Consider the following 27,749-nt stretch of genomic DNA (forward strand, 5'->3'; position numbering starts at 1 on the left):
TAACACTACCAAGTCCATCTATACCATGTCCTCGAGCACCACATCTATCCGTTCTTTAAATACCTCCAGGGATGGTCACTCAACCACTTCCCTGGGCAGCCTGTTCCAATGCTTGACCACCCTTTCGGTGAAGAAGTTTTTCCTAATGTCTAACCTAAACCTCCCCTGGCACAGCTTGAGGCCGTTTCCTCTCATCCTATCACTTGTTACTAGGGAGAAGAGACCGACCCCCACCTCGCTACAACCTCCTTTCAGGTAGTTGTAGAGAGCAATAAGGTCTCCCCTCAGCCTCCTCTTCTCCAGGCTAAACAACCCCAGCTCCCTCAGCCGCTCCTCATAAGACTTGTGCTCTAGACCCTTCACCAGCTTCGTTGCCCTCCTCTGGACACACTCCAGCACCTCGATGTCCTTCTTGTAGTGAGGGGCCCAAAACTGAACACAGTACTCGAGGTGCGGCCTCACCAGTGCCGAGTACAGGGGCACTATCACCTCCCTGGTCCTGCTGGCCACACTATTCTTGACACAGGCCAGGATGCCATTGGCCCTCTTGGCCACCTGAGCACACTGTTGGCTCATGTTCAGGCGGCTGTCAACCAACACCCCCAGGTCCTTTTCCGACAGACAGCTATCCAGCCACTCCTCCCCCAGCCTGTGGCGTTGCATGGGGTTGTTGTGACCCAAGTGCAGGACCCGGCACTTAGCCTTGTTGAACTTCATACAGTTGGCCCTGGCCCAACGATCCAGCCTGTCCAGGTCCCTCTGCAGGGCCTTCCTATCCTCCAGCAGATCGACACTTCCACCCAGCTTGGTGTCATCTGCAGACTTACTGAGGGTGCACTCGATCCCCTCATCCAGATCATCAGTGAAGATGTTGAACAGGACCGGCCCCAGTACTGAGCCCTGAGGAACACCACTCGTGACCGGCCGCCAACTGGATTTGACTCCATTCACCACCACTCTCCGGGCTCGGCCGTCCAGCCAGTTTTTAACCCAGCGCAGAGTGCACCCATCCAAGCCGTGAGCAGCCAGCTTCTCCAGGAGAATGCTGTGGGAGGCAGTGTCAAAGGCCTTCCTAAAGTCCAAGTAGACAACATCCACAGCCTTCTCCTCATCCACTAAGCGGGTCACCTTGTCATAGAAGGAGACCAGGTTAGTGAAACAGGACCTCCCTTTCATAAACCCATGCTGGCTGAGCCTGATCTCTCGGTTGTCACTCACTTGTCAATGTAAACTAGCATCTGCAAGGGCTTGTAGCTTCCTTTCTGTGGAGAAAGAGCACCTGACACTATGTGGATACAAGTCATATATTTCAAACATAGTGAGGTCCTGCAGCCAATAATGTAAATATTGAGTGTATTTAGTGTTTTAGAATAACCTTTACCTCTTTACATTAAATGTCTACTTTTTTATCCATTTCTTTTTGCTTTCATTTTGTATTTATGTAGTTACTATGTGTCTTTTAACACTTGAATTTTCCATGCCCTGACTGTATTGTGCTGTTCTTTCTTGACCAAAATATGTTTTACATTTTATCCAGTCCCATGCAAGTCATTCAAAAAGAACTTCCAGACTCTTTAGATTCCTTGAACTCTCCATGTTCCCTGCTGATACCAAGATTGTACAGAACAAGAGCATCAAAACAACTTGCTTAGAATTTTGTTCTTGCTTTTTTGAGTTGCAGGTATTTTCATTCTTCTTTAGTATTTATTAAGCTGATCATTTTGTAATTGTAAGAATGTTTCATATAGTCTATGAAATAAATGAAAAATAAATTTTACAGGATTAACTGACCTAACAGAATCCATGCAACAAAATAAAGGTGCTATACTTACTTTGGCATTGAGGTAGGAACCCTGACATAAACAAAGATATTTGGGGTAATGGGAGTAGAGACAGAACCACAGTACTTCTCAATGTTTTGTAAGAAGCTATGGAGGAGGAGGAGTAACTCCTTTGGTAACTTTTCAAAGATAATTGAGACTATTTCAGTAGACCATTCCAGACTCTGGCAGAAGCACGTGTAAAAACCAATGAATTCAAAGAATGCTGTGCGGACTCTCTACTCACTGGTTACCTCTTTTTTTTCTGGTCAAGCATATGAAGAAGAAACGTGAATAGTTAATAATGATGTAGAGAAATTTCAAATTTCAGAGCTTCTTTTCGAATTCTAAAAACAATGCAGAGAAGTAAGCTAGATGCTTTAAAAAGGAGTCTGCATTTTGACACTTTAAAAGCTGACACTGAGCTCTTCAGAAAGATAAATCCTGTAACTCTGGTAAGTCACAGATTGAATGAATTAATATATGTGATAACATGACACGTGCAATCTGGTTTCTAAATTGGCAGTCAAGTACATTGTGGTCAACAAGCTATGTCATACAGCATGCTTTCTCTTACTGCTGAGTCTCTTGGGGCAAATTCTCCCAAATTGAATTGTGAACCAGGGACCTGGGAACCTTTGAGACCCCTGAAATGATTAGAATATTGAACAAGGGAATGTCAGGTGTCCTTGGTAGGGGAAAGCCCCTCAGTTTGAGCAAGTCCTGGCAGCTAATAAAAATGGTGACCAGGGACCAACTTCTTGACAAAGCTAAGGTTCAGACAGCATCCAGATACTACAGGGTCTGTGCCAGTCATATTCCTCTTGGGCTTAAGAGAAATACATCCTATGTCAGCCCTACATGACAAATCAGCTATTGAAAGCTTAAAAGACACAGTGTGCCTGAGGGTGAGCATAGGCAAGAAAACACAAGTTTTTTTCTGCCTGTGCTTTGAGAAAGCCAGGCTTTGGGCTGCCTCTATATAGGCCTTTGCTTTGTTTGAACTAATTATTGCATCAGGAATGAAATGGTAAACTTTCCAGAAGACATACATTTTAAAAGAAAAGTACTTATGTTGGAGAAAGCTGGACACGGAGCAGGCAGTGTCTCTCTAGGCAACTTTCTGCATGCTGAGAGTAATAAAAGCAGCAAGGAGAGAGTGAACCAGTCAGAATATGGGCTAGGAAAGTGATTAAATATGTGTGCTCCACAGTATACATACCACTGAATTTTCTCTGGGTTGCCCCTTTGTCCCCTCCCACTGGTAAGCATTGTGAGCATTACTGGAAATTAATTTCCATTGCGATTTGTGTGGACTCTTAAGTTAGGACAGTCCAGGAACACGAAGGTCTAGCCGTGATCATGCTTATGGGAAATAGGCTGGGGCACTGACAATTTACAAAGCCCAGTCTTTTCAGAGAGCACAGATGCTTGTATTTACAGTTGGTATTTCCCTGCCAGGGCAATCAGGCCACGTTCTTGTCTCTCCAGCTCTGTCCACAATCCATTCTGTGTCCAGCCTGTGTGTGTAAGCATAGAAATGAGAGGAAAAAAATTCAGTGTCCGAGTCACCACACTGTCAGGAACTACCCCATGCCCCTGTCCCAAGGCAGGATCAGCTATGCCCATGGCCTATATAAATGCCTATAGCTTCTCCAACTGCTCCTTAAATATCTATCTCTATGAAGAGACAGAGGTTCTGAGCCCCCACAGTCAGTCTAGTCCTGTGCCTCCGGCACCTCACTTCTCCTAATGCCCTGTCTGAATCTTTGCACACTTCCTTCTACATACTTACATCCTATTAACACCCATCTCACACTGATTTTTAAGGCTAAGCCTGTTTCTCCACACAGGCCATTTTTTTTCCAACTGCTGGTAATCCTCGTTGCTATTCTTCTCTGAGGGAAAGGATTTCTTCCTGGTTTACAGATTTTTTTTTCAGTATGATGTTATCTTTTTTCTTTTTAATGCAGTGATGCCTTACTGTATCATATTTGGCTCCTGATGCACCCTGACCCTTCAGTTTCTTGTATGAAGAACTGCTGCTTTCCTAGTTATTCTGCATTGTGTTGTCAATGATGCCTATATATGTGTAATACCTTGCTGTTACTCAATTTTGTTCAATTTTCTACAATTCAGCAAGCTACCTTTGAATTTTAGACCTGTTTTTCAAGGTATTCGTGAACCTTCCCAGACTTTAGTTTATCAATACCTTCCACGTGCGCACTGCTGAGCAATTAAACAGGAGGTGACCCAGGAGAGACTCCCTGCTGAACTCCACCTGACACCACCTTCTGATTTTATGATGGACCACGCAGAACAGCTCAGAAGCAGCTATCCAAACAATTTCACACTAATCCGCAGAATTTTTATCAAACCCAGGTTTTCTAGCGCTTTTATAATAATGTCGTGTCAGATAGTGCTAGAAATCTTATCAGTGTGAAAATCTAACAGTATACTGTTTTTTCCATAGCCACAGGGACAGCAAATACCCTATCGCAGAAGAAACTAAATCAGGTAGACACAACTTGTTCTTGACAAACTCTTACTCACCTCCTTATTATATGCTGTGAGTTTACAGTTTTTTATGGTTCTTGAGTTTGTGGGCACAGAAGTCACCTCCTTCAAACTTCAGTCTTTCTCAGCTTGCACTGTGTTCAGCTGACAGCGAAGTGTATGGTGATACGAGATTTCCAACTGCCCCTCTTGGGGAAGTTTCTACCGCAAAAGTCTGGAGGAAAAGGCAGGTTTGTGTGTGTTACGTTGAAGTAATTCCCCCATGTCTGGAACAGAAGGCTGTGAAATTCCTTCCATGTGTAACTGGCTCCTGATGCTGCAGCTGGTATGAGCCGCAATCAAAGCCCATCCAGAACCTGAGCATTGCTTTCGTTTCCTTCCTGGATAAGTTCTCCATTATTTTAACATGGTTCTTGAGACAGCTTGTCTCAGAGGCCTGGCTTCTCTACCTGACATCTGTCTTGCTGTCACACACACTCTTGCCTCTGTCAGACTTGGTCAAAATAAACCAGGAGCTCTGAAGTTACCAGAGAAATGCAGTGGTATGACGATGTTCCCCTTGTTTCTATGGGAAACCATGTCAATAATCTCCAGATAGAGCAGGCTGAGTGACAAGAGGATATATAAGCCAATCCACCAGCTGTTTTTGAAATCTTGCCAACTGCAGACATTAACACTGAGTGAGTAACATTCTTGAATTATAGCTATGCTTTCACACAACAGTTATTTCAAGCCCGATCACACTGGCTTATAGGGATGCGCAAATGTCTCAAAGGAGGCCTTTTACATGGAGCAAGGGGAAGTGTGGTAAAGGGGAGACAGGAGAGGAGGGGCAGGTGCAAGGCTACTATACAGCCATTATCTCCCTCCCTAAGTTGGGAACAGAGTCTTGGGTAACTAATACTGAAGATTCACACTTTGTTCTCCCAGACATACTCACTCTGACCCAGTTTGCTGGATTTGTGCAAATACCGACCACTCATTTTCTGCCATTTCTTGCTACTTGTCCCTGTTGATTCATGGGCCTGCAGTTTTCCAAGTATTTGCTCTACTTGCAAAAAAATCAGTTTGCTCAGCAAAGTAATCTCTATCTCACCAATTAATGGTCTTCTATCTAATGCAGTCTCCCTCCCCCTCTAAGAGTCAGAACTGCTGTTACCTGTGTGAAGGAGAAGTTATCCTTACTATACTTCAAGGCATTATACTGGCAGCTGCATTCTTCTCCACAAATATGATGTATGAAAAGGCAAATGATATTTATTCTGAATGCAATTTAACGTTGCAAAGTATTACATGCTTTCCACAAACATTCAGTATAGAGACTTCAACAGAGATGGGGAAAAAAAAACCAAACACCACCACTCCTTTAGTATTATTTATTGAGTTTTTAGTGACTGTGAATTGGGCAAGTGTTTGCCATCACTGAGAGCTAAACACCCTTTCTTAAATAACCTAGAGTTTAACATTCAAGGAATGACGGATATCACACGCCAATATACAGGATATACATTATGCTCAACACACTATTGCATCCCACCAATTAAACTAAAATACTAATTGAACCTAAGGACTAGGAACCCACACTCACTTCCTGCCAGCAAGGGAAGAAAGCATTCTGGGGCTTTAAAACCTGAGGGTGCATATACATCACTTTATACTCCAACATAATACAGCTACTTGTGCGCATGTCTATTCATCTGTATGATCAGGGCAGTGCACAAACCCCTCTGTATACCAACCACACACTTCTTTCTTTGGGTACTAACGTTATTGTGAACTGAAGCCTTATCCAAAGTGCAATCTGTAAAGCTGTGAATCTGGTAAAAACTGCAAGTTTTTTCTTTTTTGAAATAAATGTAGCTTTTGTCAGAACATGTAAGTTAATATTAATTTAATGTAAAGTGCAGTAGCTACATCTAAAAGTGGTGGGCTGCTGTTACAGTGGAATACTCCCAACCAGTTCTACAGTGGAGCTTTGAATATCAGATAGTGATCTTTGCCCACACAATCTCCTATGAAGAGTACGAAGGCTAGAGGTTAGTTAATAAAACTACGGGAGATGATTCTTGGCCTGTACCTGCATTCATTCACCTCTGCAATAGCTGAATGCACTACTGCCATTATTTAAATTATAAAATCACTTCTTTGTGAGCAGTCAGACTCTGCAGAGCAGAAGACAGCAGCTGACAGCAGGCTGATTAGAGCCCTTTGAGTCAGAGGTTGCTTTCAAACAAAATATTAAGTAGGAAGGCTTCAGTCATTTTGAGTAGTACGTTATGTCTGCAGTTACTAACTTCCCAAGCAATACTGAAAAGAACTTATTTACCATAACATAAAAATTTAGCAAACAATATTGAAAAATCTTACTCAAAGCAGGGCCATGGCAGGCATCAGTAACCTTAGCTGGGTTCCAGCCAGCAAGCCTATCTGTATAAGGATGTAATCATATGACTTTTAACACCTGAGAAGTGTTTGAAACTGAGCATTTCATAATTAGGGAGAGAGGAAGGAAAAGGAAAAAGCAGCTGTGTTTCAAAGAGTAAAAATATTACTGTATGAATTTTTACAAACAAGTTTCATACAAAAATTATATGACTGTGTGTCCAAAAAACCACATTTCTCTCAGACAAATCTACAAGCAAGTATATATCTGCATTGTTCCACTGGACGGATTTTGCTGCTTTTATGATCCATCAGTTAATATGACAGTAGGCTACTTACCCACTTTGAAGTTCTCAAGAAGACAGTCATATCTCCCACTAAAAACTCTGCTCTAAGTGTAACAGCATACACCTTAGCTCTTCTTTTCTAAGCATAAATTTGAGTACAAAAGTTATCTGAAAGGTTTCACGATGCTTTAAAGTTAATTCACCCCAAAGTTCTTTGTTGAAAGCCACTTACCTAAAGATGATACCCTAGAGAGTACGTTTTCACAGTGATAATAAACAAATACAACATAAGACTTAGCATAGCACAGAGGAAATGGTATTTCCTGGTGCAATATTCAAAAGGAAGTATCACTTATTAATAAAAGCGTACATCCAAAGCCTTTACTCACTTACAGTTCTGATATTAGGTGGAATGTAAGCAGACCCTATTTTCTCCAAGACTTGCAACTATTAGCAGCTCCAATTGCTAATATTTGAAAAATATGCCTGCACTTTTCATCATTTTTTAAACACACCTAGCATAAACTGCTTGCAAGAACCACAGCCATTCCTGAACCTCAACCCCAAAGTATAACCTTAAAACTAAATGGATCTAGACATCCCTTATCTTTACAAAACAGGCTGAAAACAAACAGAAAATTTGAATCTACTATTCTTTTGTTAGAATGCAAGACTCAATGTCACATTTCATTGATCACTGAATCTAAGCCTTCAGCTTGGTTTTTAAGTGGCTATCTACTTTTTTCCTAAGTATAACTAGCAGAGGACTGGACTATTGTTCATGTCACTTTGCAATGCATTGGTGAGAAGTCAACTCTCAAATTAGACATACAGGTAGGCACCTACGAGTTTTTATAGTTTAATCACACTGTCAATCCATGCTGACTTGAGCTCTTACTGAAGTTAACGTTAACGCTTCTGTGTGAGCTTCAACGCCAAATTCAAGACCAAATGTGTCTGCAGAGGTAGAGAGGGATTTCTGTGACAGTTCTGTAAGAGGGAAATATGCAGCATAGAATGTCCACAGGTCAGTGGAAATACAGAAAAATTCCAAACCCTTGAAATCCTATTTAGTTTTAGGGACTGAATCTTCTGTCAGCTATTCCTGCATTTACACTGCCTAACTGCACTGATCCAGCTACCCAGTTGCAATCACCTTGTACTGGCCTCCTGCTGTACTTGGGGAAGCAACCACATACTCCGTGATCCAATGTGATGAAGAGCTGGCCTCCCTGTGTTACACACCAGGCTGGGAGGAGCATGTGCTTCGAGCACACTCTTGTGGCCATGTGCAATCACATCACAATCAGAGCTGAGAAGGACACAGGACGGCATGTAGGCATCTTGGACTGGCTTCTTTCACAAAGAAGACCTTAAGCCAGAAGTTACAAAAGAAGTGAATCAAGCACCAGAGGTGACCTACTGCAGAAATGTCATTCTTGACCCTGGTATTTGGAAAGAGCTTTTATCAAGAGAAATGCTACATTGAAAACACAGTGCAAAACAGAGCCAACCAGAGAAGCTAGTGGTTACTTTTGTGTTCAAGAGCCTCCACCTTCCTGCTTCCTCTCTCCTCTCCAGAGAGAGGAAAGAACACACTTGCCTCCTCTTTCTATGACACCTGAAGTGCTGCATATCTTAGGAAGAAGATAAAATACAACCCAATTCATTTATCATTATTTAAATACTGTCTGTGCTGGAATGTAAGTTGAAACTCCATCCCCATTCCATGGTCAACTTCATGTGATCTTCACAGGTGACTTCTTGTGTGCGCAGAGGAGGGTGACGTAGGGAACGCCAATGAACGCCCATCTTTCGCTGGGCCAGAACTTTATGACAGGGCCCTGCTCAGGGATCTCAGAGGCAGCATCGAAGTAAGCAAAGCAGACACAGCCCAGGTACGCCGCAAGGCAAATCAAAATGTGCCTGAGAATAGACACCCGCCCCCAACCCCCACCCCAAAAAAAGAGAAAATCAGTAACATGACTTCAATAAAGCAATCAAATATATCACCATGCTTTAAAATCAGTCTGTCCTTCAGCACCTTCCCCTGAGTCCCCCATAGCATTGCTGTCTGCCCTCTGCATGCAGGCAAAGAATACTGAGAATAAGGAAAACTACAAAACTGTAGCTTATACTTGGTCTAAACTGGCTGTAGCTTTTTGGCCTCTCTGCACCTGACAGGTTTGCGTAGAAATGCTGAGATATGGCACCTTGAATAAGAGAGCACAATTTGCTGGGTGGTAAAAGAGAAAAGGCATCAAACCCCTTCACTGCTCCCCCACTTCACCCTCAGTTGTTAACAGTGGAAGTTTAAGCTTTCACAGTCACTGTTTCAGTTGAGCAGTGCTGTGAGATTTTTAGTAACCAGTAGGGCAAGGAAATCAGTTATAATTAATGAACTTTGAGTCTGAAGAATCTGACCAGGCCAAAGAGACTCCTAAATCTGCCACCTTGGATAGCATGAGACTTGCTCTGGGCTTAAAATCTTACCAGTAATTCTATCTAGCACTAACCAGAAATAGCCATCAGGCAGCACAGAAGGGTAATGCAGTGAGGACATATCACATTTGAATTAAACTGTGGAGTTTATACACAACACTTACCATACACAGTGCAAATAGGGGAAGTTAAACGAGGACCAGATCTCACAAAATGCTTTGTCACTGATCCAGCAGAAAAGTGCAAGCATCCACCAAAGACCTGAAAAGAGACCCAGTTTGTACACACGCATGTTTTCACACCTGAGGAGAAAAATACAAGTAAGTTGTTATAAAACAAAACAAAATTTGCTTTGTAATGGCAGCTTGATGCTTTTTGGCTGTATGTATTTTAGGGTAGGATTCATACTGCCAGGCACACATCTTTAAAATGGCTCCACCATAAATATCCTTAACAGAGGAACTTTACTTACAATAAATATGGCTCTGATGCAAGGCAGTGGTGAGGTGACAAAACAAACCTTTCAATCCGTAGCTGTGTTTTGGGTATTATCTTAAATACCAATGTGCAAATGGTGGGCAAACATCAAAGCATTCCCATACCTAGGGAGAGGTATCCAGGACAACTAGCGATTAGTTAACACACTGTAACTGTCTGGTAACAACCAGCCACACAGCAAGTGCTCAGATTTGTTTTTGTTTGTCACTGTATAAAGACTAGTAAAAAAAAGAACTGGATGAGGCTTTTTTTTTAATTGGGTAGTTGATTTTTCCCCCCTAAAGTTAGTATTGTACAATGTAACAGTTCCAGAGAACTTCTAATGTAGGAGCCTCTACTCAGAGGGCATGCTTTAGTAGATGGCACAGGCATCCACATCTCAGACAGAATTCCTCTTGTTGACTAAGCTGCAGTTCTCTTCCTGCACAAGAAACCTGACTTGTTCATACAGAGGTACACCAGAGAGAAAGAGAGCACAAACCATTTGCTGCGGTCACATGCAATGTGGTCTGTAGTTGACCATCAATGAACACAACAGCAGATGCCAGGATACTTGCATAGTATTACCTGTGTTGCAGGTTTACTCAAAAGCTCACAATTTTATTTCCCTGTATGATGCTCTGTTCTTTTCCATGTCTTGGAACTATCCTAACAACTGTGCAGCTTTGCTCAAAAGAGTAAAATCAGGACAAAGGAAGCATCAATATAATCTTCAGGTCCCAAAATGCTATTAAAGTCAATAATTTGCTGTGTACCTACACTTGCTGTTTTGGGGTTACGCTTCTTGGTGCCAGTAGATGCAGCTCTGCTGTTACCGATATCTATAAAGCAATGCTAGATCAGGACGTGACCAGCCCTACGTGACCAAGGGAAGGCATGGTTCAGCTCCTCTGCCTTCTGCAAGAACAAAGCTATGATTTGGGATTTTCCCCCCTGCTTTTTCTTGTTCTTGTTGTTAAACTCTTGGTGAATTTCCCAGGGATCTGAGAACCATTCAGTGCACTTGGAAAATTCTTGCTTCAATGAACTGCTTTTCTGATATGACCTCTCAAAGCACTCCCAAACCTACTAATCAGAAGACAGAATGATTTGTTTAAAGTGACTTGTTTGAGCTACATCTCAAGAGTAAACCAATAACCCAAATCTCTAGCCAGTATAACAAGGAATACTCAGCCTTCATCAGGGTTACAGGCCCCTGTCTTCTCCTTATACATCCTAGAAGGAAAACAAGTTAATGCCAAGTGCCCCACAATCCCTTCCTCTGTCCCAAGGTCTTCAAGAGTGGCTCCTCTAATCCACACTCATCTTTTACGTATTACATCTCTGCCAAAAAGTTACTGGTAATGTCTCCATGCCTCTTCCTCTCCAGCAGATCACCAGCCAACCTTTCTCTCTGCTCCAATCCAGTCAACCCCAGTAGACTAGACACTGAATCACCAGTTGTCTTCCACACAATTCTTGGGCTCATTCACTGCATCTGGAGGGTGAGCAATGCCTGGCAAGCAGGTCATTTAAAGGGACACTTCTCTTTGTGACACTCAGAAGCAATTAAAATGTGTATCCCTGGAGGAGGGAGCTAGAATAGGCAAACACATCTTTACTATGTGTATTTATGGTCCCTGATCTTCTTTATACATGACTGTCCTTGACAGCTGACTAGCCCAGTGCCACACAGACCAAAAAGCTCTTTGGTCCTTCTGTCTTTCACACAAAATATTTGTCAGCCTGAAACCTGTTGTTGTCATTTGATACATTTACAGAGTTCTAATTTTTCCAACATTTACTGCTATCTCCATGGCCACACACAGCCTGCAAGCCACAGGCTACCCTGCATTCATTGTCAGGGAAGTAGTAATGCCAGCTCTTTCCCCAAGCTAAAATTTGTCACTACACCCTCCCACACGTGCGAGATGATCTTCAGCTACTCAGTTGGAGGAGGACGGGGCAGAGAACGACTCCTGCATTCCACTTCCAGTGGTGGAAAAGCAGAACTGCCACTGGTACTGGAGCTTTGCTAACAGAGCCTGGCTAAGCATTCAGAAAAATTAAAAACATACACAGAGTGCTCTGTCCACAAACACTTTTCTGAATGTATTGCAGGAGCAGCAGTATACCTGGCTCTGGTGTATTGCAAGCTAAAGAATTAGTAGAGTTTTCCCTGTAGGATATTTTTTTCACTCTTGAAATGCTATTTCAGTTGACATTTTAACAGGCATTTGGGATTAAGGAACTCCTAAGGCTGAGCAGAAGGCACCTTTATAGCTACCGGATTAATGACAGAAAAGCTACCAACTGCCTAATCTTATTGACAGAGGATTTTCTCCAGTGTCCTTTGCACAGTTGGTTTTAGGGTCTGGCATTTTTTTTAAGCCATCTGTAAATAATGTTGCATTCAAAATCATCACACCTATCTTTATAATTCAAAAAAAGTGCTTCAACTACTGACTAAACTGTAATATCCTCCACAAGAAAGCTATCACAATAGTTGTTTTCATAACAAAAACACCTACATGACTGCCACAAAACTTAATATTCTACATAGCATATAAACCAAAATGGCTTTTTTCTTAGGCCTGAATCCTCCAATCCGTTTGGCAAACCACCAACACACAGTCAGAGGAGGCAGGGCTTGCCCAGGATGGCTTCAAGATTGTCTGTGCTGCACACTGTAAAAAAGGCTTGTTTCTCTGAAATAGTGTCTTTAAATTTAAAAAGGCTACAAGGAGCATGAAGAAAAGAAAGGGTAAGGAGATTTTTGAGTTGCCTATCAAGTGCCAGAGCACAGCTACAGGCATTCTTCCTTACACTCCATTATGAGACACCCCAGTAAGAAATACATCCAAGATCTGGCACAGTTCTATCAGTAAAACTATACTGGTAAATCCTCCTCATTTTCCAATGCATTCCGACAGAGGAAAGGGTGTGTGTATTGAGAACACAGAGGCTTTCCTGGACTTGTCTGAAGGACATAAACAAACATGTGCAACTGCATGCCATTTAAGATAAGAGGCTTGGCCTCAAACATCCAGCTCCTTTAGTCAGTGACCATGCCTGTCAGTATCTGACTAGTTTGAATACCAAGAGGAGAGGACAATTAACATGCATGGTTCAAATTGTTCAAGGCTGCAAAGGAAAGCTGAAAGCTGACTTGAAGAAACTTTCCCAACGCAAGATCAGCCATAGAAATGGTAGATCGAAATGACAGGCTTGCTCAGTACTACCATCAGGTACTGCAATTTACTTTTATAAACTTAAGACTAGATGCTGCAGGGTGTACTGCAAAAGACTACTCTAAGACAGAAAGAGTCAAGCGCCATGTGGAGAGCACTGTTGATCTGTGCAATACTCCCAAGTTTTCTCTGATCACCCATCATAAAGTCTTCAGTTCCTGCATTGACTGTGCTTTGGATGGGCTTGCTGAGGAGACAGGGGACTGCAAAACTTCCTACCCGCCACTGCTTTTACCACAATTCGGAGATGTAATGCAAATACCACCTGGACGCTGGCAAGAGACACGGACCTGAGCCATTTGTTTTATTTCTCACTAGACATGGGCACTGATCATTCAAACTACCACTGAAACAGAACCTGTCAGCTGAGGGTCTAAAAGAGGTGTTCTTGCTGCTGTGCAGAGATCTGTGGCATGCTCCTTCCCTACACTAGTCTGAAAGAAACTGGACCCCACAAAGCTTGCATTTCCATTTGCGCCTTTTGCCTATACAACGCACAGTGCTCTTGGTTTAACACAAACAGCAGTTTGGTGCGCCCCAGCCATTTGCTATCTGAGGGACTGGGCTGGTACACACTTCCAGCAGCTTTATCTTCCTGTGTCATGGCACCCCCATCAAAACATACCAGCTTTTCTTCAAACCAGTGCAAGTTGCTGGATGTCAATGAACCGCTTGATTCTTTTTGACACAGGTATCTCCCTTTATATGCTAAGGAATATTTTACATATTTAACTTAGCTTAACCTTTTAGTCAAGGAAACAAGGGAACTGTGAGCAACCTTCGACAGTGAAGCAGGGCTCCCCCTCAGCCAGATTTCTAGGAGGAAAATCAAATATGAATGCACAGACCTGAAGCTAGGGTAAACCTTCACTGCTCAAGGCTCATATGTCAGCTGAGCAAAAATATTCTAGCATCTATCTGCACATGGAGGTAGTTACATGCCTGATGATGACTCACTAAATCATACTAATTTGATTACATTATAATCTCAATGGTTATTTGGCTTGGACCAGCAAAACAAAGGATCCACATCCACTTTCTTCCTGATACCATCCCCGAGGAGAGCTTTCTTTTTTTTTTTTTATGAAACAAATGAATGGATTTGTTTGGACAGAAATGAGAATAAAGTTTTACAATTTCTTTGTCTTTCAAGGACAAGTATGCACTTAACTAGCTTTTGCGGTTTTGATCATCTCCCCCCCACAATACTTCCTAGCATTCACTCTACCCTACCAGCTCCACATTTAAGAACATAATGCTCTTTCGTGACATTATCTCCTCATCAAGGACAAACGAGAGGCAGAAAACTCTCATTTGAAAACACAGTGGTTCTGATTCACCAGAATTCTGTACAAGATTGACACCAGCCTAGAACAGGAATAACAACAGGGAGTTTTGGTCTAACACATCACAAACTTCAGCACGGAAGGCTGCTCTGGAGGCTTTTCTCCTTCCTTCCCCAAACACCTGTTTCACAGATAAATTTCCACTGCAGACTGCCAGAACTTGGATGTGTAGCCCCTTACTGACTGTGCTAGTAGGGAATGGGAGAATCACAGGCATGTTAAATAATGCTTAATTATTTTTTCTCCTGTAAAAGGGGATGAGATGACTCCCCTCCTCTGGGTTTACAAGAATATATCTCATTTGAATCTCCTAGGGATCAGCATAGCTTAAAATAAAACCTTTAATTATTTGCCTTTTACATGTAGGAATTCATCAAAAAGTATCATAGGTATTACATCATCCCAATGCACAATTAAGAGGGCCATATGTCACTTTAGGTCCCTTTTTAATCACTAATTCAAAAGAAGGTTTATCCGTGTCCTTAATTCTCTCTCAAAAAACAGACAGGGAAATTCCACACATTTTTGTAAGATACGACCTTTCAGAAGGAGTTTTAAAAAGCAAATGTCTGTAGGCATACCAATTCCTAGATTTGATGCAACAGTAGTCAAACTTATGAGACACTAACTATTCATCCTTTTAAGTTTCTCAGGAGCTAATGCCTGGAAAACTGATATGTAGAGAGTTCACATAAATTATTCAGCGCCACAACCAGATCTCCATTTGCCCTGTCAGTAGTTCCTTGGTACTTTCATCAAAATGAGACACCTCCACCAACATTCTTCAACTACTGACCTACAACTACTGTCTACAACTAACTTGTGCGCTGCTCCCCGAGTTTCTTTGACCACAGAAAAAAATGCTGCCCAGCAGGATTTCTAATGAGAAAAGACTCATGAACACCTTTACAAAACATTGTTAGGAGAGGCTTCCACGGTATGGAGAAGCAGCAGCAGAATTGGGTAAGGTAGCAAACAAGAGAATCTCTGTTCTAACAGCAGCAGCCAGAATGCAGACATTTGGTCCTACTCTTGTTTCTTTTAATGGGCATTTACATATGCAATATGTAAGAGCCAACATGAGTTGCAAAATCCTTCTCATACACTGGAGAAGAGGGGGAAAGGACAAGTTCATATGCTGGTACTCGCCTGGTCCTTTATTCAGTGGGTTAAGAGATGCAAAATAAAAAAAAGTCTCTGGACAGCTGCCGGTATCGCCATCATGGTAGGACTCTTTAAAATGTTAATATCAGTCTCAGGTTCTTCTCTGTTTAGATTCTGGTTTTATAGTAGAAATTATAGGCCTTGACTGATAGCTATCCTCTACAACCTAGTGATTAACCTTATCTTTGTCAGTCTGACTCCATCATATTACCCATGTCAGAAGACAAAATGGTGTAAGGGTCACAGTACAACTTTGAGAGCTGGAACATCTTCCACACAGGCTGGGGCCTTGCTCCACATTCCCTCTAGTACCCAGACCGTGATCATGCAATCACCTCACCCTTATGCAGACTATATAGCAGAAACACTGTCAGTAGAGTGAAATCCTTGCCCTGATTCCACAATAAACAAACAAATTTGAGCTGGATCAAGTTGCAGCAAGAGATATGTCACAAGAAGACAGATAATATCTGACGTAGTATAATAGCCTAGGAAAAAAAAAACATCCTTGCCCAAAATGTCTGAATGGGCAGAGCAAATTTATACCAGATGTGTGCTTGCATGTGGGAGAAGCATTTCTCATCTGCTGTCACAAGCACTGAAGCCACATCTAGTGTATCATCACACAGTGGCCTAAGGATCTGAGACGGCAATGCTGCATTCAGGAGAAACATACTCACCTCTTCAACTCAGCAATGAGCAAAGCTGTGCAGGGAACACCCAGAGTCATTAGTGAGATGTTGTTGATGGCAGGCTTAATGAAGGCGAGGCAGGTAGTAACTCCAGACAGGACACCCACAGCAGCTTTAAATCGGCTCCTGAATAAGTTGTTTTTCAGGAGAAAAACTGCTTTTAATTAAAAACTATTAATTACTAAAACCAGAAATCTTAAAATTATTTTAATAATGTAACAAAATTTAGGTTTCTCTATGTGTGGTCAGGAGGTGCAACGACAATGCGCATAAAATGGATGTGGATCTTGCACAGACTTGCATGTGCATGCAGAGCTAGTCATATACACAAATCTTTGAGGGTCTGTGGTCTTCTGAAGCAGCCATGTGTGTGTATACATACACGTGCACACACACACACACACACTGATCACTGGTTTCAAAATCCAGAGGCGACACTCCAGTCTTCCTCCTCCCACAATAAGTCAGGAACAAGTCTATCTCTGCACACAGCACTGTACTTCCTCAAAGCAGTGTTGTGTCATCTTTCTTCGTTCTTTTAACATGGATTTTTAGGATATTTTGTTACCGTTAATGCCCCAATGTTAGAGTCATGTTACAGTCTATTTTCTTTCCTCTATCTCTTTTAAGCCTTAAAGACACTGAAAACTACAAGGTAAGTAAGAACATTTCTTTTAACCAAATTCAACAGTAGGTGAGGGATTCCCACACTTTTTAAAGATTACAGTTTGGTATATTCTTACCATAAATGAAATCACAATTGGGCCCTGTATAGATAGCCTGACAACTTTTAAATTAAATATATGTTCACTGTTGTTTAAACCTCAAGTTTGGAGTTTAAACAATGCATTTCCAGTCTGTGGCAGGACTATGGCAGACAGAGGATCATCACATTGCCCTTCAACTACTGGCCCATAGCTTTATAAAACTAGTTTCTGTCCAAGGATGGCTCTTCTGTCCTTTATTCTATGTCTGAAGTAGGGTCTCAGTATACTTGTGCAGCACCATTCCCTGGCTACAAGTGTCATCACCTTCACCTTCACCTAGCTCCTTCCATCTGCCTTTTGCTTTAAAGCTTTTCCTTCTGCTGGAAGGCAACAAGTTACTTAAGTAGGAAGTTATGATCTGACGTGAATGCCTTAATGACTAAAGAGACCACAAATTGGTCATGGTAGACAACAACATTTGCAGCATTGAAAATCCAGAGTGTGATGAGGATGAAGAAAGTGAAGACCACAGCAGTGAGCACAGGATAGATATAATATCAGAGGATTAGCTAGGCAAAGAAAAAACCAAAATCAGAAACCAAACCTGTTCTGCACTAGGGTTTGTTGCCCAGTATGTCCTTCTTCTGTACACTTCAGAAAGGAATTAAGACCTTAACATGTAACTGCCTTGACAGATTCTCAGGAAGAAGTGTTCTGAGAAATTTAAGATAGGGGACATCCTTCACCTCATCTCAGTATTTTAATGAATCAGTTATAACCTGGGAGATTATTATTTATAGTTTTAACATCAAGTTCAATAGAAACAGGATTTCACCCCAAAAGTGTTACTATTCCTTTTAAAAAGCATACTGTTTAACCTCTTGGCCCATGCTATGAACCTACCCAGCACACTATCAGAAGATAGTGATAGATGACATATAATGACCCCCCTTAGACTTGTGAGGAATAATTTACATGCAGTCACAGAAATTCTTCAAGACTCTGAACTCTTTTTCACTTGAACTAAATGTCTAAAAATCATGTCATTGACCAAAACACCCCAGTAAAACCTGTTTGTTAGTTAAGTTGATGGTGTCCTGTAATAGCACTGTGTTGCAACTCGCTGAAGTACTAAATTCACACCATGACAAAGCCATTAGACTGCATAGACTGTACATGGTAAGTCAAGATACACTTTTCTCAGTGCAAGCTATTATGAGGAATGGTCAATCTAGGCATCAACCTTCTCTCCCCTCTCCCCCACAGCATCTTCTAATCAGGTACACGTCAAGGGGAAAAAAAAACATGAAAACCCCCCAGATATAGTTACAGTTTAAGAAGGCAAGAGGCAGTAGCCTTAGCAACTTTCAGAGAGAAGAACATTGGTGCTGCCATTCAAACCTCTCCATCACCTCAACTTCTTTACTGCATAAAAGAAAAATGTGTACAAAGATTATAGCACATTTTTTTTAGGGGGGACAAACCACAACTAGATTCTTTAAACTGGCTACAATGCGCCTTTTTTAATCCTGCAAGAAAAAAAAAAAAAAGCCTTTTACAACAATAGGCTTCTAAACACTTAGCCTTTGAATACTTAAACACCATCCTTAACCACTGCCTTAAATATTCAGCTGAAAATTCAGCTGACTTCCATAGGTCTGCTTGTATGTACACTTTAGGATACACAAAAGGAAGAGGTAAAGAGGGTGTCTCTCACTTTACTTTAGCTGCAACTTATATAAACTACTCATATAAAGGTCTCCCTAGAATCAACAAGAAGAGGCACTTCCAGAGGCTAGTCACCTCATCCCAAGATCTAAAGTTACAGGGTGTAAACCTGCAGCAACTGCAGACTCAGGAATTCTGAACAAAATGGGCTGAGATACAAGCAACAGGAAGAGAATGGAGTGAGAAAAGATAGTGGTGGCAGTGGTAAGGTTGGATGATAGCTCAGTGCCATTACATGCAGGTTTAGGTGTTAGCATAAGAAGTTTCAAGCAACATCAAAGTGTACATGTATGATTGTATAATTACCTGTCATTCCGAAAAACTCTGGGCAGGTATCTCCTAGGGAACCACATGGCAAGAGCACACATCAGGACCCAGAGAATAGCCAGCTCATCCAGCATCTGGCCCAGGAAACTGAGGGTAGCATGAAAGTAAACAGATCCAATTCCTGGAAGAATCAATCAAAAGGCAATATGAATAGTTGCAGTACTGTATACACCAAAACACACTGCTCATGTTAAGAACTTCATAGCAAATGGTGGATATCCTTTGGTCTAGAAAAGGTTAAAAAAAAAAAAAAAGAAAACTGGAAAACAAATGCCAGGTTCCCTAAGAAGGCAATCTAAATCATCAGCACCTCACTCATTACGAAGCAAACACATTACAAAAGCAGCAGCTCAAGATGCCAGCTTCTACTAGAAAAGCAGATATATGTGAAAAAACATCAGGTGGTAAAGTTAAATGCAAAATCAATTAAGAAATAAAAGGCAAATACTGTTTCTGAATGTTCTCAATAGTGCAAGAACAGGTAAGACAAAGATGAAAAGCAGCATCTGATGACTACTCCATGATATAGGTTTACAGGCGGAAAGTGTCACACTGCCCCACGGGGCTCTGATTATTCCTTTAAAAGTTCTCAGTGCCTCCAGGAATGAAAAAGTTTAAGAATCTCACATCTACAAAACAGCTAAGCCTTTGGGCCTTCTCACTACAATGCAAAACCTGTTATCCTCTTCAGTTGTGCCGGACACTTTCAGCTCTCATTTAAGCAACAACAGAGGAAGGAGGGTCAGCACTACTGTAGAGTAAGCCTAGACAAACAAAATAAGTTATGCAAAGGAAGGATAGGAAGGGAACAAAACTAAGGCCAAAGTTCCCACCAACCTCAAATTGCAAAAGGCATTTTCCTTTCTGAAACAACGGCTGCTGCAGCTTCAAGCAAGTACAAGCAAATTCCTCTGTAGATGTCAGGATTGCTTTGTTTTGCAAAACAATCAAGCACAAACAGGAAAAACTAATTGCCTCTCTCAGTTCATGCACGAGCAGGCATACAGAGACTAACCAACTTACCAACCACAACTAGCAGAGTCCATATTAAATATATTCCACTGTTGAAGCAGGTTGCGTATTGACGGAACAAGCACATACATATGGGTGGTAAAACAAAAAACAAGACGTTGCTTATCTAGGGGAAAAAAAAAACAGTATCACAAGGACAGAAAATAAACAAACCTTAAATATTCATAGGCCGCCTAAGGCATCTATAAAAACATTGTGTCATCCAGTAAAGCCCCAGCTCAACAAATTATGGCCCTCAATTTCTGCCAAAGCTGATCTGTTTTTGCAAACTTGTTTTGTTTAACATCATTAAACTAATAACAGCGTAAAAACTTTAAGCAACGTAAAATGTGGCTAGTCACATCTTTGAATTACCTTTCAAGTCTATTCCCAGAGCAATTTTATTGAGAGTCTAGAAATACGCAATTGTTGCCTACAAAAGCAGCAGCTGAGGAACAGGATGTCCTGTCAAGCGACCTGTCCTCTCAATGGCTGTGAAGCCTAGCATGGAAAAAGCACTAGAAGTACTGGCACTAGACAGGGCTAATCTAGATTTGTGGAAGTCAAGTCATGAGCAATAGCTATAGTCTGGAAGGTCTGAAATACAAAGCTAAGCTAAAAAGAGTTAGAACCCTTTTTGTGCAGGGTAAAGAGACCCTGAAGCTGGAAATTCTTTCACACTTCATTTTTTGTCTGGGTTCTCCATTACAGAAACAACTGAATGTGATTGAAAACTAGTTATAAGAAGGTGAAAAGTCTCGTAATTCAGATCATTGCTAGCTTTTTTTAATTTAGTATGTAAGAGCTGAACAAAGACATATTTTCTCTTGCTTACCAACAATCCAAAGCCTGATTCTCTAGTTAAAGGCTGAAAACACTTTACCACAATTAACAGGAGCTGTGACTGTAGCGATCACTTGGTTCTCCCTGGAAGGAGCTGCCAGTGCTGAGAGCCAGCCGTGACACTATGAACTGAGCAGTTACGGAAAGACTCTACTGCTGCTTCACAACGGGATGTGGGACAGGATGAGTTCCCCAGCCTCAGCTTCCTCATGCTCCCCTGCCTAGCCCAAGCACAAGAGAAAATCATCTCCAGCAACATTCCCCTAAAGCGGACATAGAAAACAACTCTGGGACAAGAGCACTCCTTTGGGACAGATCCCCTCTTCACAGAGACTTACAACTTTTACTGACATTAATGAAAATCTAGTGGAGAAAGGATTCAAGAATGACGTAAGAAGGCGGCATTTGTTCATTCAGCTACTGTTGTCCATCACTGACTCAACACGGTCTCAGAACAGAGCTTACGATGATTAAAATGGACGCATCTCATTTAACATTTGCAAGGCTCATCAAAACATATTCCTAGGCTGGCATTCAAAATGGCAATAATTACAGAAGCAGTTTCTCAGCACCATCTACTTCATGCCTGGCACCTTCCCTCACGCTAAAGGTACATCCTCACAGACAAGCTGCATTTCCTTCTAAAGTCTTGGCTTTTAGATTTCATTAAAATACTTCAAAAGAGCCATCACCCACGCAGTTTATAATGCAAATACTATGCAAATCTCTGCCAACAGCACCCTGGTAACAGCACACAGCCCAAGCAAGGACTTGCTAATGCAGAGGGCTCCTTGCAGTCAGGCCACAACACCGACCAGTCACTCCAGTGAAAGGTGCCAGAGAGCCACCTCCTGCTGGACTGCCCTTTCTGAACCAATGCAAGGGTTGAATCCTTTCACCAATCACCAGCTCCTACGGTGTGTTTTGCCACATAACAAGCCAGCCTCATAAACCAGATGTGAAAAACCTGTGGGGGCACCAACTGATGAACAGTGCCACGGACCAAGCACCTTTTCAGCAGGAATAAAGGGACTCATCTTGAGGAAATCCTTCACCCCACCAAGGCGGCAAATTTTGCCTTTGTCATTCACAAATTAAGATGGTGGAAGGCTGACAACAGAGGCACCTGGCAATGTCAGAGGGCAGTATACTGCACAACCCTGGGGAGGCAAGGTAAAGACCAAAGAGTTATTTATAAATTAATATCCTATTTTAGCAGATTTTTAAGAGGCAGATCAATTTGCTTAATCCATGTAAACCAACCTACACATTCAACCAAACAGGCTCACTCAAGCATCTTCCATTAATAAAAAACCCACCAGCTCTGTGCAGCAGAAACTGTTAGCAACATTGGGAATGCAGCCATGGACCAGGATCCCAGTGTGCGATGTACTGATACAAGCACAGAGCAGGAGGCCTCCCTTCACCCCCAAAACAGGTAGGAAGCATACACAGTGACTGGTAGCAGGGATGACAGAATATGAGCAAGTCCGCTGGGGATCTGGGAGTGCTCTAGACATTTTAGGCTTTTAGCCACAGTTAGGCCAAAGAGAGGTGTCAAGGGGAAAAAATAAGATGGTTATAAACAAAGTGGTGTGCAAGAAAACCTTTCCATCTCTACAGCTAGAACTGATGAAAGAAGAAAATCAGACCAGGTGATCAGAGTCTATAAAAATTTAGCTAGGAAGTCCTTATTCTGCCTAGGAACAAGATGACAAAGGAAACACACCTACTTACCATACCTGTAGCAATGCAGGTTTCTACTAGTGATTAGACAACAAGGGAGCAGTTCTGCCCTACAGTAGTGCTCTTCTGGCACTGAACTCCCATTCATGCTAAGGTCCTGCCTGCAAATGCAAGAAAACCCTTGCAACCTCAAGCTTTGCTATGACTTGTACTCTTTGCAATGGCCACCAGGAGGATTTCCTAATATTGTTAAAGTTGAAATAATTTTAGTATTGAAATTCTTTTCTATTAAGCTCACAAAAAATGTGATAATCATGTATCTCTCATGCAATAGCTTAGTTCTGTTTCTCATATCCCACAAATAATATTTTCCACAAGTTATATTCAAATCAGGACTCTGGAACATATTCTGAAACACATTGCTTAAATTCTCTTAGTTTCAAGCTCAGTGTCAACTAGATCAACACTAGAACTGACCTGCTGGATTTCACTCTCTGATACCAGCCTGGCTCCCTGGGAGGACCACACCCTTAGATAATACTGCAACTGTTAACACCACCCTTTCCAAGCCAGTGAGGCACCTATCCATTTGGGTCCGGTTTCAGGAAGTATGTGGCACTTGCAAGTTTTTACTTAATACACAGTTGGCATGTATAGTTTGACAATATACAATTCAAATGCTGATACAGTTAAGATTAGTGTAAAAATTAATAACAGTGGTACAGAGAATTTCCTTTGCGATCTGCAAAAGGCAATGATTAAAAGTTACAGTTCTGGAAAAAAGGTAAGCAGTCCATCAGTAACAGTCCATCCTCTGGCTTCATACAATTCTGGACTTCTAGTTTTAATTTCCAACTACTTAACTGTACGAAAGGAATACAGGACATGGGCCACAGAGGGAATGCCAGAGGCTTGCTCAGATCATGACGACATAACTTCACTCACATCTGGCCACAGTCCTGACGAAGGATGTTTTTGGCAGTCCTACCAAAGCTCAAGTATTCTTTACTATCTGGTACGTCTCCCAGACAGCAGCTGTAGCATTCAACCCCACAGCACTGGGTTATTGCACTACCTCCTTGTGAGGAGAAAGCAAAAATGGACTAAGTGGCTCTCGGTGAGTTCAGAGGGTTTGTACCTTCTATATCCTGATCTATGAGCATGCCCGTCACATACACTAAAAGACTTCCGTAGTATAAAAGATGATGTAGAGAGAGTACGAGCATTCTCTCACACTCTTAAGACTATCTGATAGCTCTTTAAAACTTTTATCTCCATGCCACTAGGGAACAAAAGAAGAGGAATAAAAACACTGGCAATTCCCTCTATAGATGGAAATTTGGCAAGAAATATGTGTTACATGCACAACTGAATGCAACATACTGAACTGCAAAGCACTAACTTTACTAGCAACAGAAAAGTTACTGTCTTCAGGTGTTTAAAACACAGACAACAGGTTTTTTTGTAAATATCTCTGCACAGGGTAAATTCTTTTGATCATGTGGAGGCATTTGTTTATGTTCTGGAGCAGGGTTACAGTGCATCAGGACACATTACTCATTTCAGGGGAAAAAAAAAAAAAAAAAAGAAGCTAGTTTTCCTATAACTATTCTTTCAATTTGAGTTACAAAGTGTTTCGTGGCCTCTTTATTGAGAGTGTTAAGGCCTGAACAAAAAATCGCATCAGTCTAGCTCATGTATGTTTTAAAAAACTAGTCCGATCAATTTGTACTAAACCTCTGAACAGATATATTCCTACTGATTTAATCCTGTTGAGCGTTTTGGTTTGCTTTTTAACTAAATCAAGTTAAATTTATGCATAACATATGAAGATTGAGTCCCACAAGAATAAATTAATGATTTTTTAAAAATACATTTCAGATAAGCTGTTCCAGTTTCGTGCTTACGTGAATACCGCGTGAGACCTCAACTACAACTCTGACCTCAGCTGTGACAGTTTAAAATACAGATTAGCAAGGTTTTAATCTACAGCTTAAAGACCCAGATGCCAGATTCAGGTCTGCTGAAGAGTCCTTCCTGAAGCTTCAAGAGCGTTCGAGCCAGAGTCAGAACTGAACCATCTTAGAAGGAACAAAATTTAGACTCCACTTAAGGTGCCTGTTAAGAGTAGGTCCAAAATTTCCCTGCTGTCCTGTGAGCATCTGGTTTTCTGGGGGGGAAAGTTCCACAATCCCATCAATCCACTGCAAGCCACTTAATTTTCAGAAGCTGCTAACACAGAAGTCAAACCCTTACAATGACTTGTTACTATTGAAGAGAGGTGAAACATAACTACCCTCAACACAGCCTCTTTTTTCCTCCCCTTTCGGTGTACAGCTCACTGATACGTACACAGCTGCCGCAACACAGCGTGCTTCACGGTAAACTTTTTGCTGTCTCTCTGTTAACCTGTCTGCAACCTCAGTTATTCATCCAGACATACCTGCAGCTCCTAGCATTTTGCAAACTTCTGTACCACTGCTAATCAGCTCAGTCCAGTCACAATGACACCCATCCCCCTGCACAGCTGGCTCCAAAACACACTTGATGTCTTCATGAAACTTGTTTATCCTGGCCTTTTCCTCCCTTTGTTTTTGGTTCTTGCACAATGACATCAGACACAAAGAAAGCAGTTTCCCCCACACACCCTCAACGTTCTCCAATGGCACAGACCAGCCACCACCCAGACGACTTTGGCAGCAAACTATAAGAAATAACAACAGGTTAGCAACGTACACCCTGTGTGTGAATTACTTGCTCTATATGCGTGGCAACCCCCATGATACACACTCCAGTGAGTGAAGCCAGGCACTTAATTCTTTCTTCCACTGGATGTTAGCAGTCAAAGAAACACAGCTTGAAAGGGAGAGACAGCTCAGACAAGGATAGAATTGGGGAGAAAAAACCCAAGAGACCATTTTAAAGTACAAAGGAGGCAAAGCAGAAGCCCAAGCTTCTCACTCGTGCACACACCACCTGCTACAGAACAGAAAATTTTTGCAGGGTTCACTCCTGGACATGTGTTTTTCATGAAAAGGCAAATTACTGGAAAGCCTGACGCATTATCTCACTCTGGTGGATCTACTTGTCACTGCAATTCTTTACATCAACAGGATGTAAGAAGCATTGCTCCCTTTCCAAGATGCATGGTACAGGGAAGTCTGGCTCTGGTGCTGGGGCTATGTTTTCCCAAGTTCCTTCCAGCAGCTGAAAGGTATTGCGATGGCGTGAGAGGACTCAGGGGTGAACCATGGCTTACTGGAAGGAAGCAATAATTACGTTAGTCCTCTTCCCTCTCCCTCGTTTCTTCAGCTACTTTCTTAAACCCTCTCAAACTTTCTTAAATCTCTTCTTCAAAAAGCACATTGCTGACTTCATCCTGCAACCTCAAGGCAGATTGTTCTTGAAAGCTTTGCCTTCTTGGAGCCAAACCTACACGGATGAAACCCAGTTTTGCCTCCAAACAAGGTGGCTAACATGTTTTTTTCCCTGATCCGTCACCGCCTTGCACGCCGTGAAGTGGCTGACACCTGTGGGACGGGTAGCGGACAGGGGCAGCCCAGCACCACAAGTTCTGGGCTCGGCTGCCCCAAGCCTCGACGCAGGCGAGGAGGGGGCCCGCTGCCCACTGTTTACCGAGCGGCTTGACACGAGCCCTCTCTAAACCTCCCGATTTCAGACCTACAACACCAAAGCGCTCATTTTTCTTTAATTTCGGCCGTACCAGGGACTGGAGAAGGAAGAAGCCGGCAGCGACAGAAGGGCATTCTACAGCCCCATGGAAATCCTGCATGAGACGGACTCGGCAGGCAGCAGGAGCCCCGGGGCTCTGGCGGGACCACCCGCCTGCCGGCCCGCCGCCGCACGCTCGCCCACCCGCCGCCCCGCCGCCGAGCGCCCCGCCGAGCCGGCGCCTCTTCTCCGCCCCCCGGCGCCGAGACGGCCGCCGCTCCCGCACCGCCGGGCGGCCGCCGCCGCCGCCACCACGCACCGTGTTGTAGAACTCGGCGATGGCGGGGACGATGGTGTAGTTGTCCTCGCACCAGTCCACCTCCGAGCTGCCGGCCCGCAGCTGGTCCCACCACAGCAGCGCGCCCATGGCGGCCGCCCGCCGCTTCGGCCCGGCCGCTCCAGCCCGGCCGTTCCGCCCTGCCTCCCCCCCTCTGCCGCCCGCCTCCCGCCGCGCCTCGGGCTGCCTGAGGGGCGGGGCGGGGCGGCCTCCCCGCGCCTGCCGGGCGGCCCAGGCAGCCCCTCGCCTGGCCCGGCTCGGCGGGGCCCGCCCCGCTGCCCGCTCGGCAGTCGGGGCGGTGGATGGCAGGGGCCGGGCTGTCTGCCCGCGGGGACTCCTGCAAGCCGGGCGGGCTGAGGCGCGTCTTCCCTGTTCCCTCGGCGGCTGTGAGGAGCCCGCTTCCCCACACGGGTGGCCCCCCCCCCCCCCTTTGTGCGCCTTAAGCATATTCGCCCAAGCAGTTTGACGGGAACAAGCGGCAGCCGCTCGCCTTCTCCTGCGCGGCCGGCGAGGCGGGAGGGGGAGCGCCGCCACCACCGCCGCTGCGGCTGTAGGCCGGGGGGGGCGGGCTGCTGCGGGCTGAGAACACAGGCGCCGGCGGGGAGGCAGCCGGGTGAGCCTTTCACCCCCTGCCGAACGCGAGAGGCTAACGCGGGCCGGCCTGTTGCTTCGCTGGGCACCGGGGGTTTCGTCTCCGGAGAACGGGCGCTTCCCGGGGACCCGCGCCTCTCGCCGGCCGGCCCAGCGCCTGACGCGCACAGCCGGCGGTAGCGGTGGGGAGCACAGCCGGGTGGGAGCCGCTACGACTCTGCTGCTCGTCCCGACATCGAACAGCACTTTCTTATCGTCAGCGAAATCTGCAAGGAATCTCTTCCTTTTTTTTTTCCTTTTTTTCCCCTCCTCCGCGCGGGCAGCTGCAGCCACCGCCGCCCGGACAGGCTGGTCCCGCCCGCCGCGGCCCTCAGGCCCTCCTTACTCGTGCCGCAGCACAGCCAGTGAGAGGCGTACTCCGCCGCCCGCCCTGCGGGCGCCGCCACACGGCGAAACGCTCCGCCGCCAA

The 27,749-nt window shown here is 43.6% G+C and overlaps 1 protein-coding gene across 1 annotated transcript; it reads right to left on the reverse strand.

Moving 5' to 3' along the window:
- Positions 1–5,699: 5,699 nt before the first annotated feature.
- On the reverse strand, positions 5,700–27,641 carry ACER2 (alkaline ceramidase 2). Its single transcript, XM_087741690.1, has 6 exons — positions 26,672–27,641; positions 20,164–20,278; positions 19,120–19,261; positions 16,367–16,504; positions 9,613–9,750; positions 5,700–8,932 (listed from the first exon to the last, which is right to left on the reverse strand). The coding sequence occupies exons 1-6, from the start codon at positions 27,134–27,136 to the stop codon at positions 8,746–8,748; spliced, it is 1,185 nt and encodes a 394-aa protein (XP_087597816.1). The 5' UTR covers positions 27,137–27,641; the 3' UTR covers positions 5,700–8,745.
- Between the last annotated feature and the right edge of the window lie 108 nt (positions 27,642–27,749).

This window comes from Nipponia nippon, unplaced genomic scaffold (genome assembly GCF_047370975.1).
Source record: "Nipponia nippon isolate SJK-2023a ecotype South Korea unplaced genomic scaffold, ASM4737097v1 scaffold_8, whole genome shotgun sequence".
Lineage (NCBI taxonomy): Eukaryota > Metazoa > Chordata > Aves > Pelecaniformes > Threskiornithidae > Nipponia > Nipponia nippon.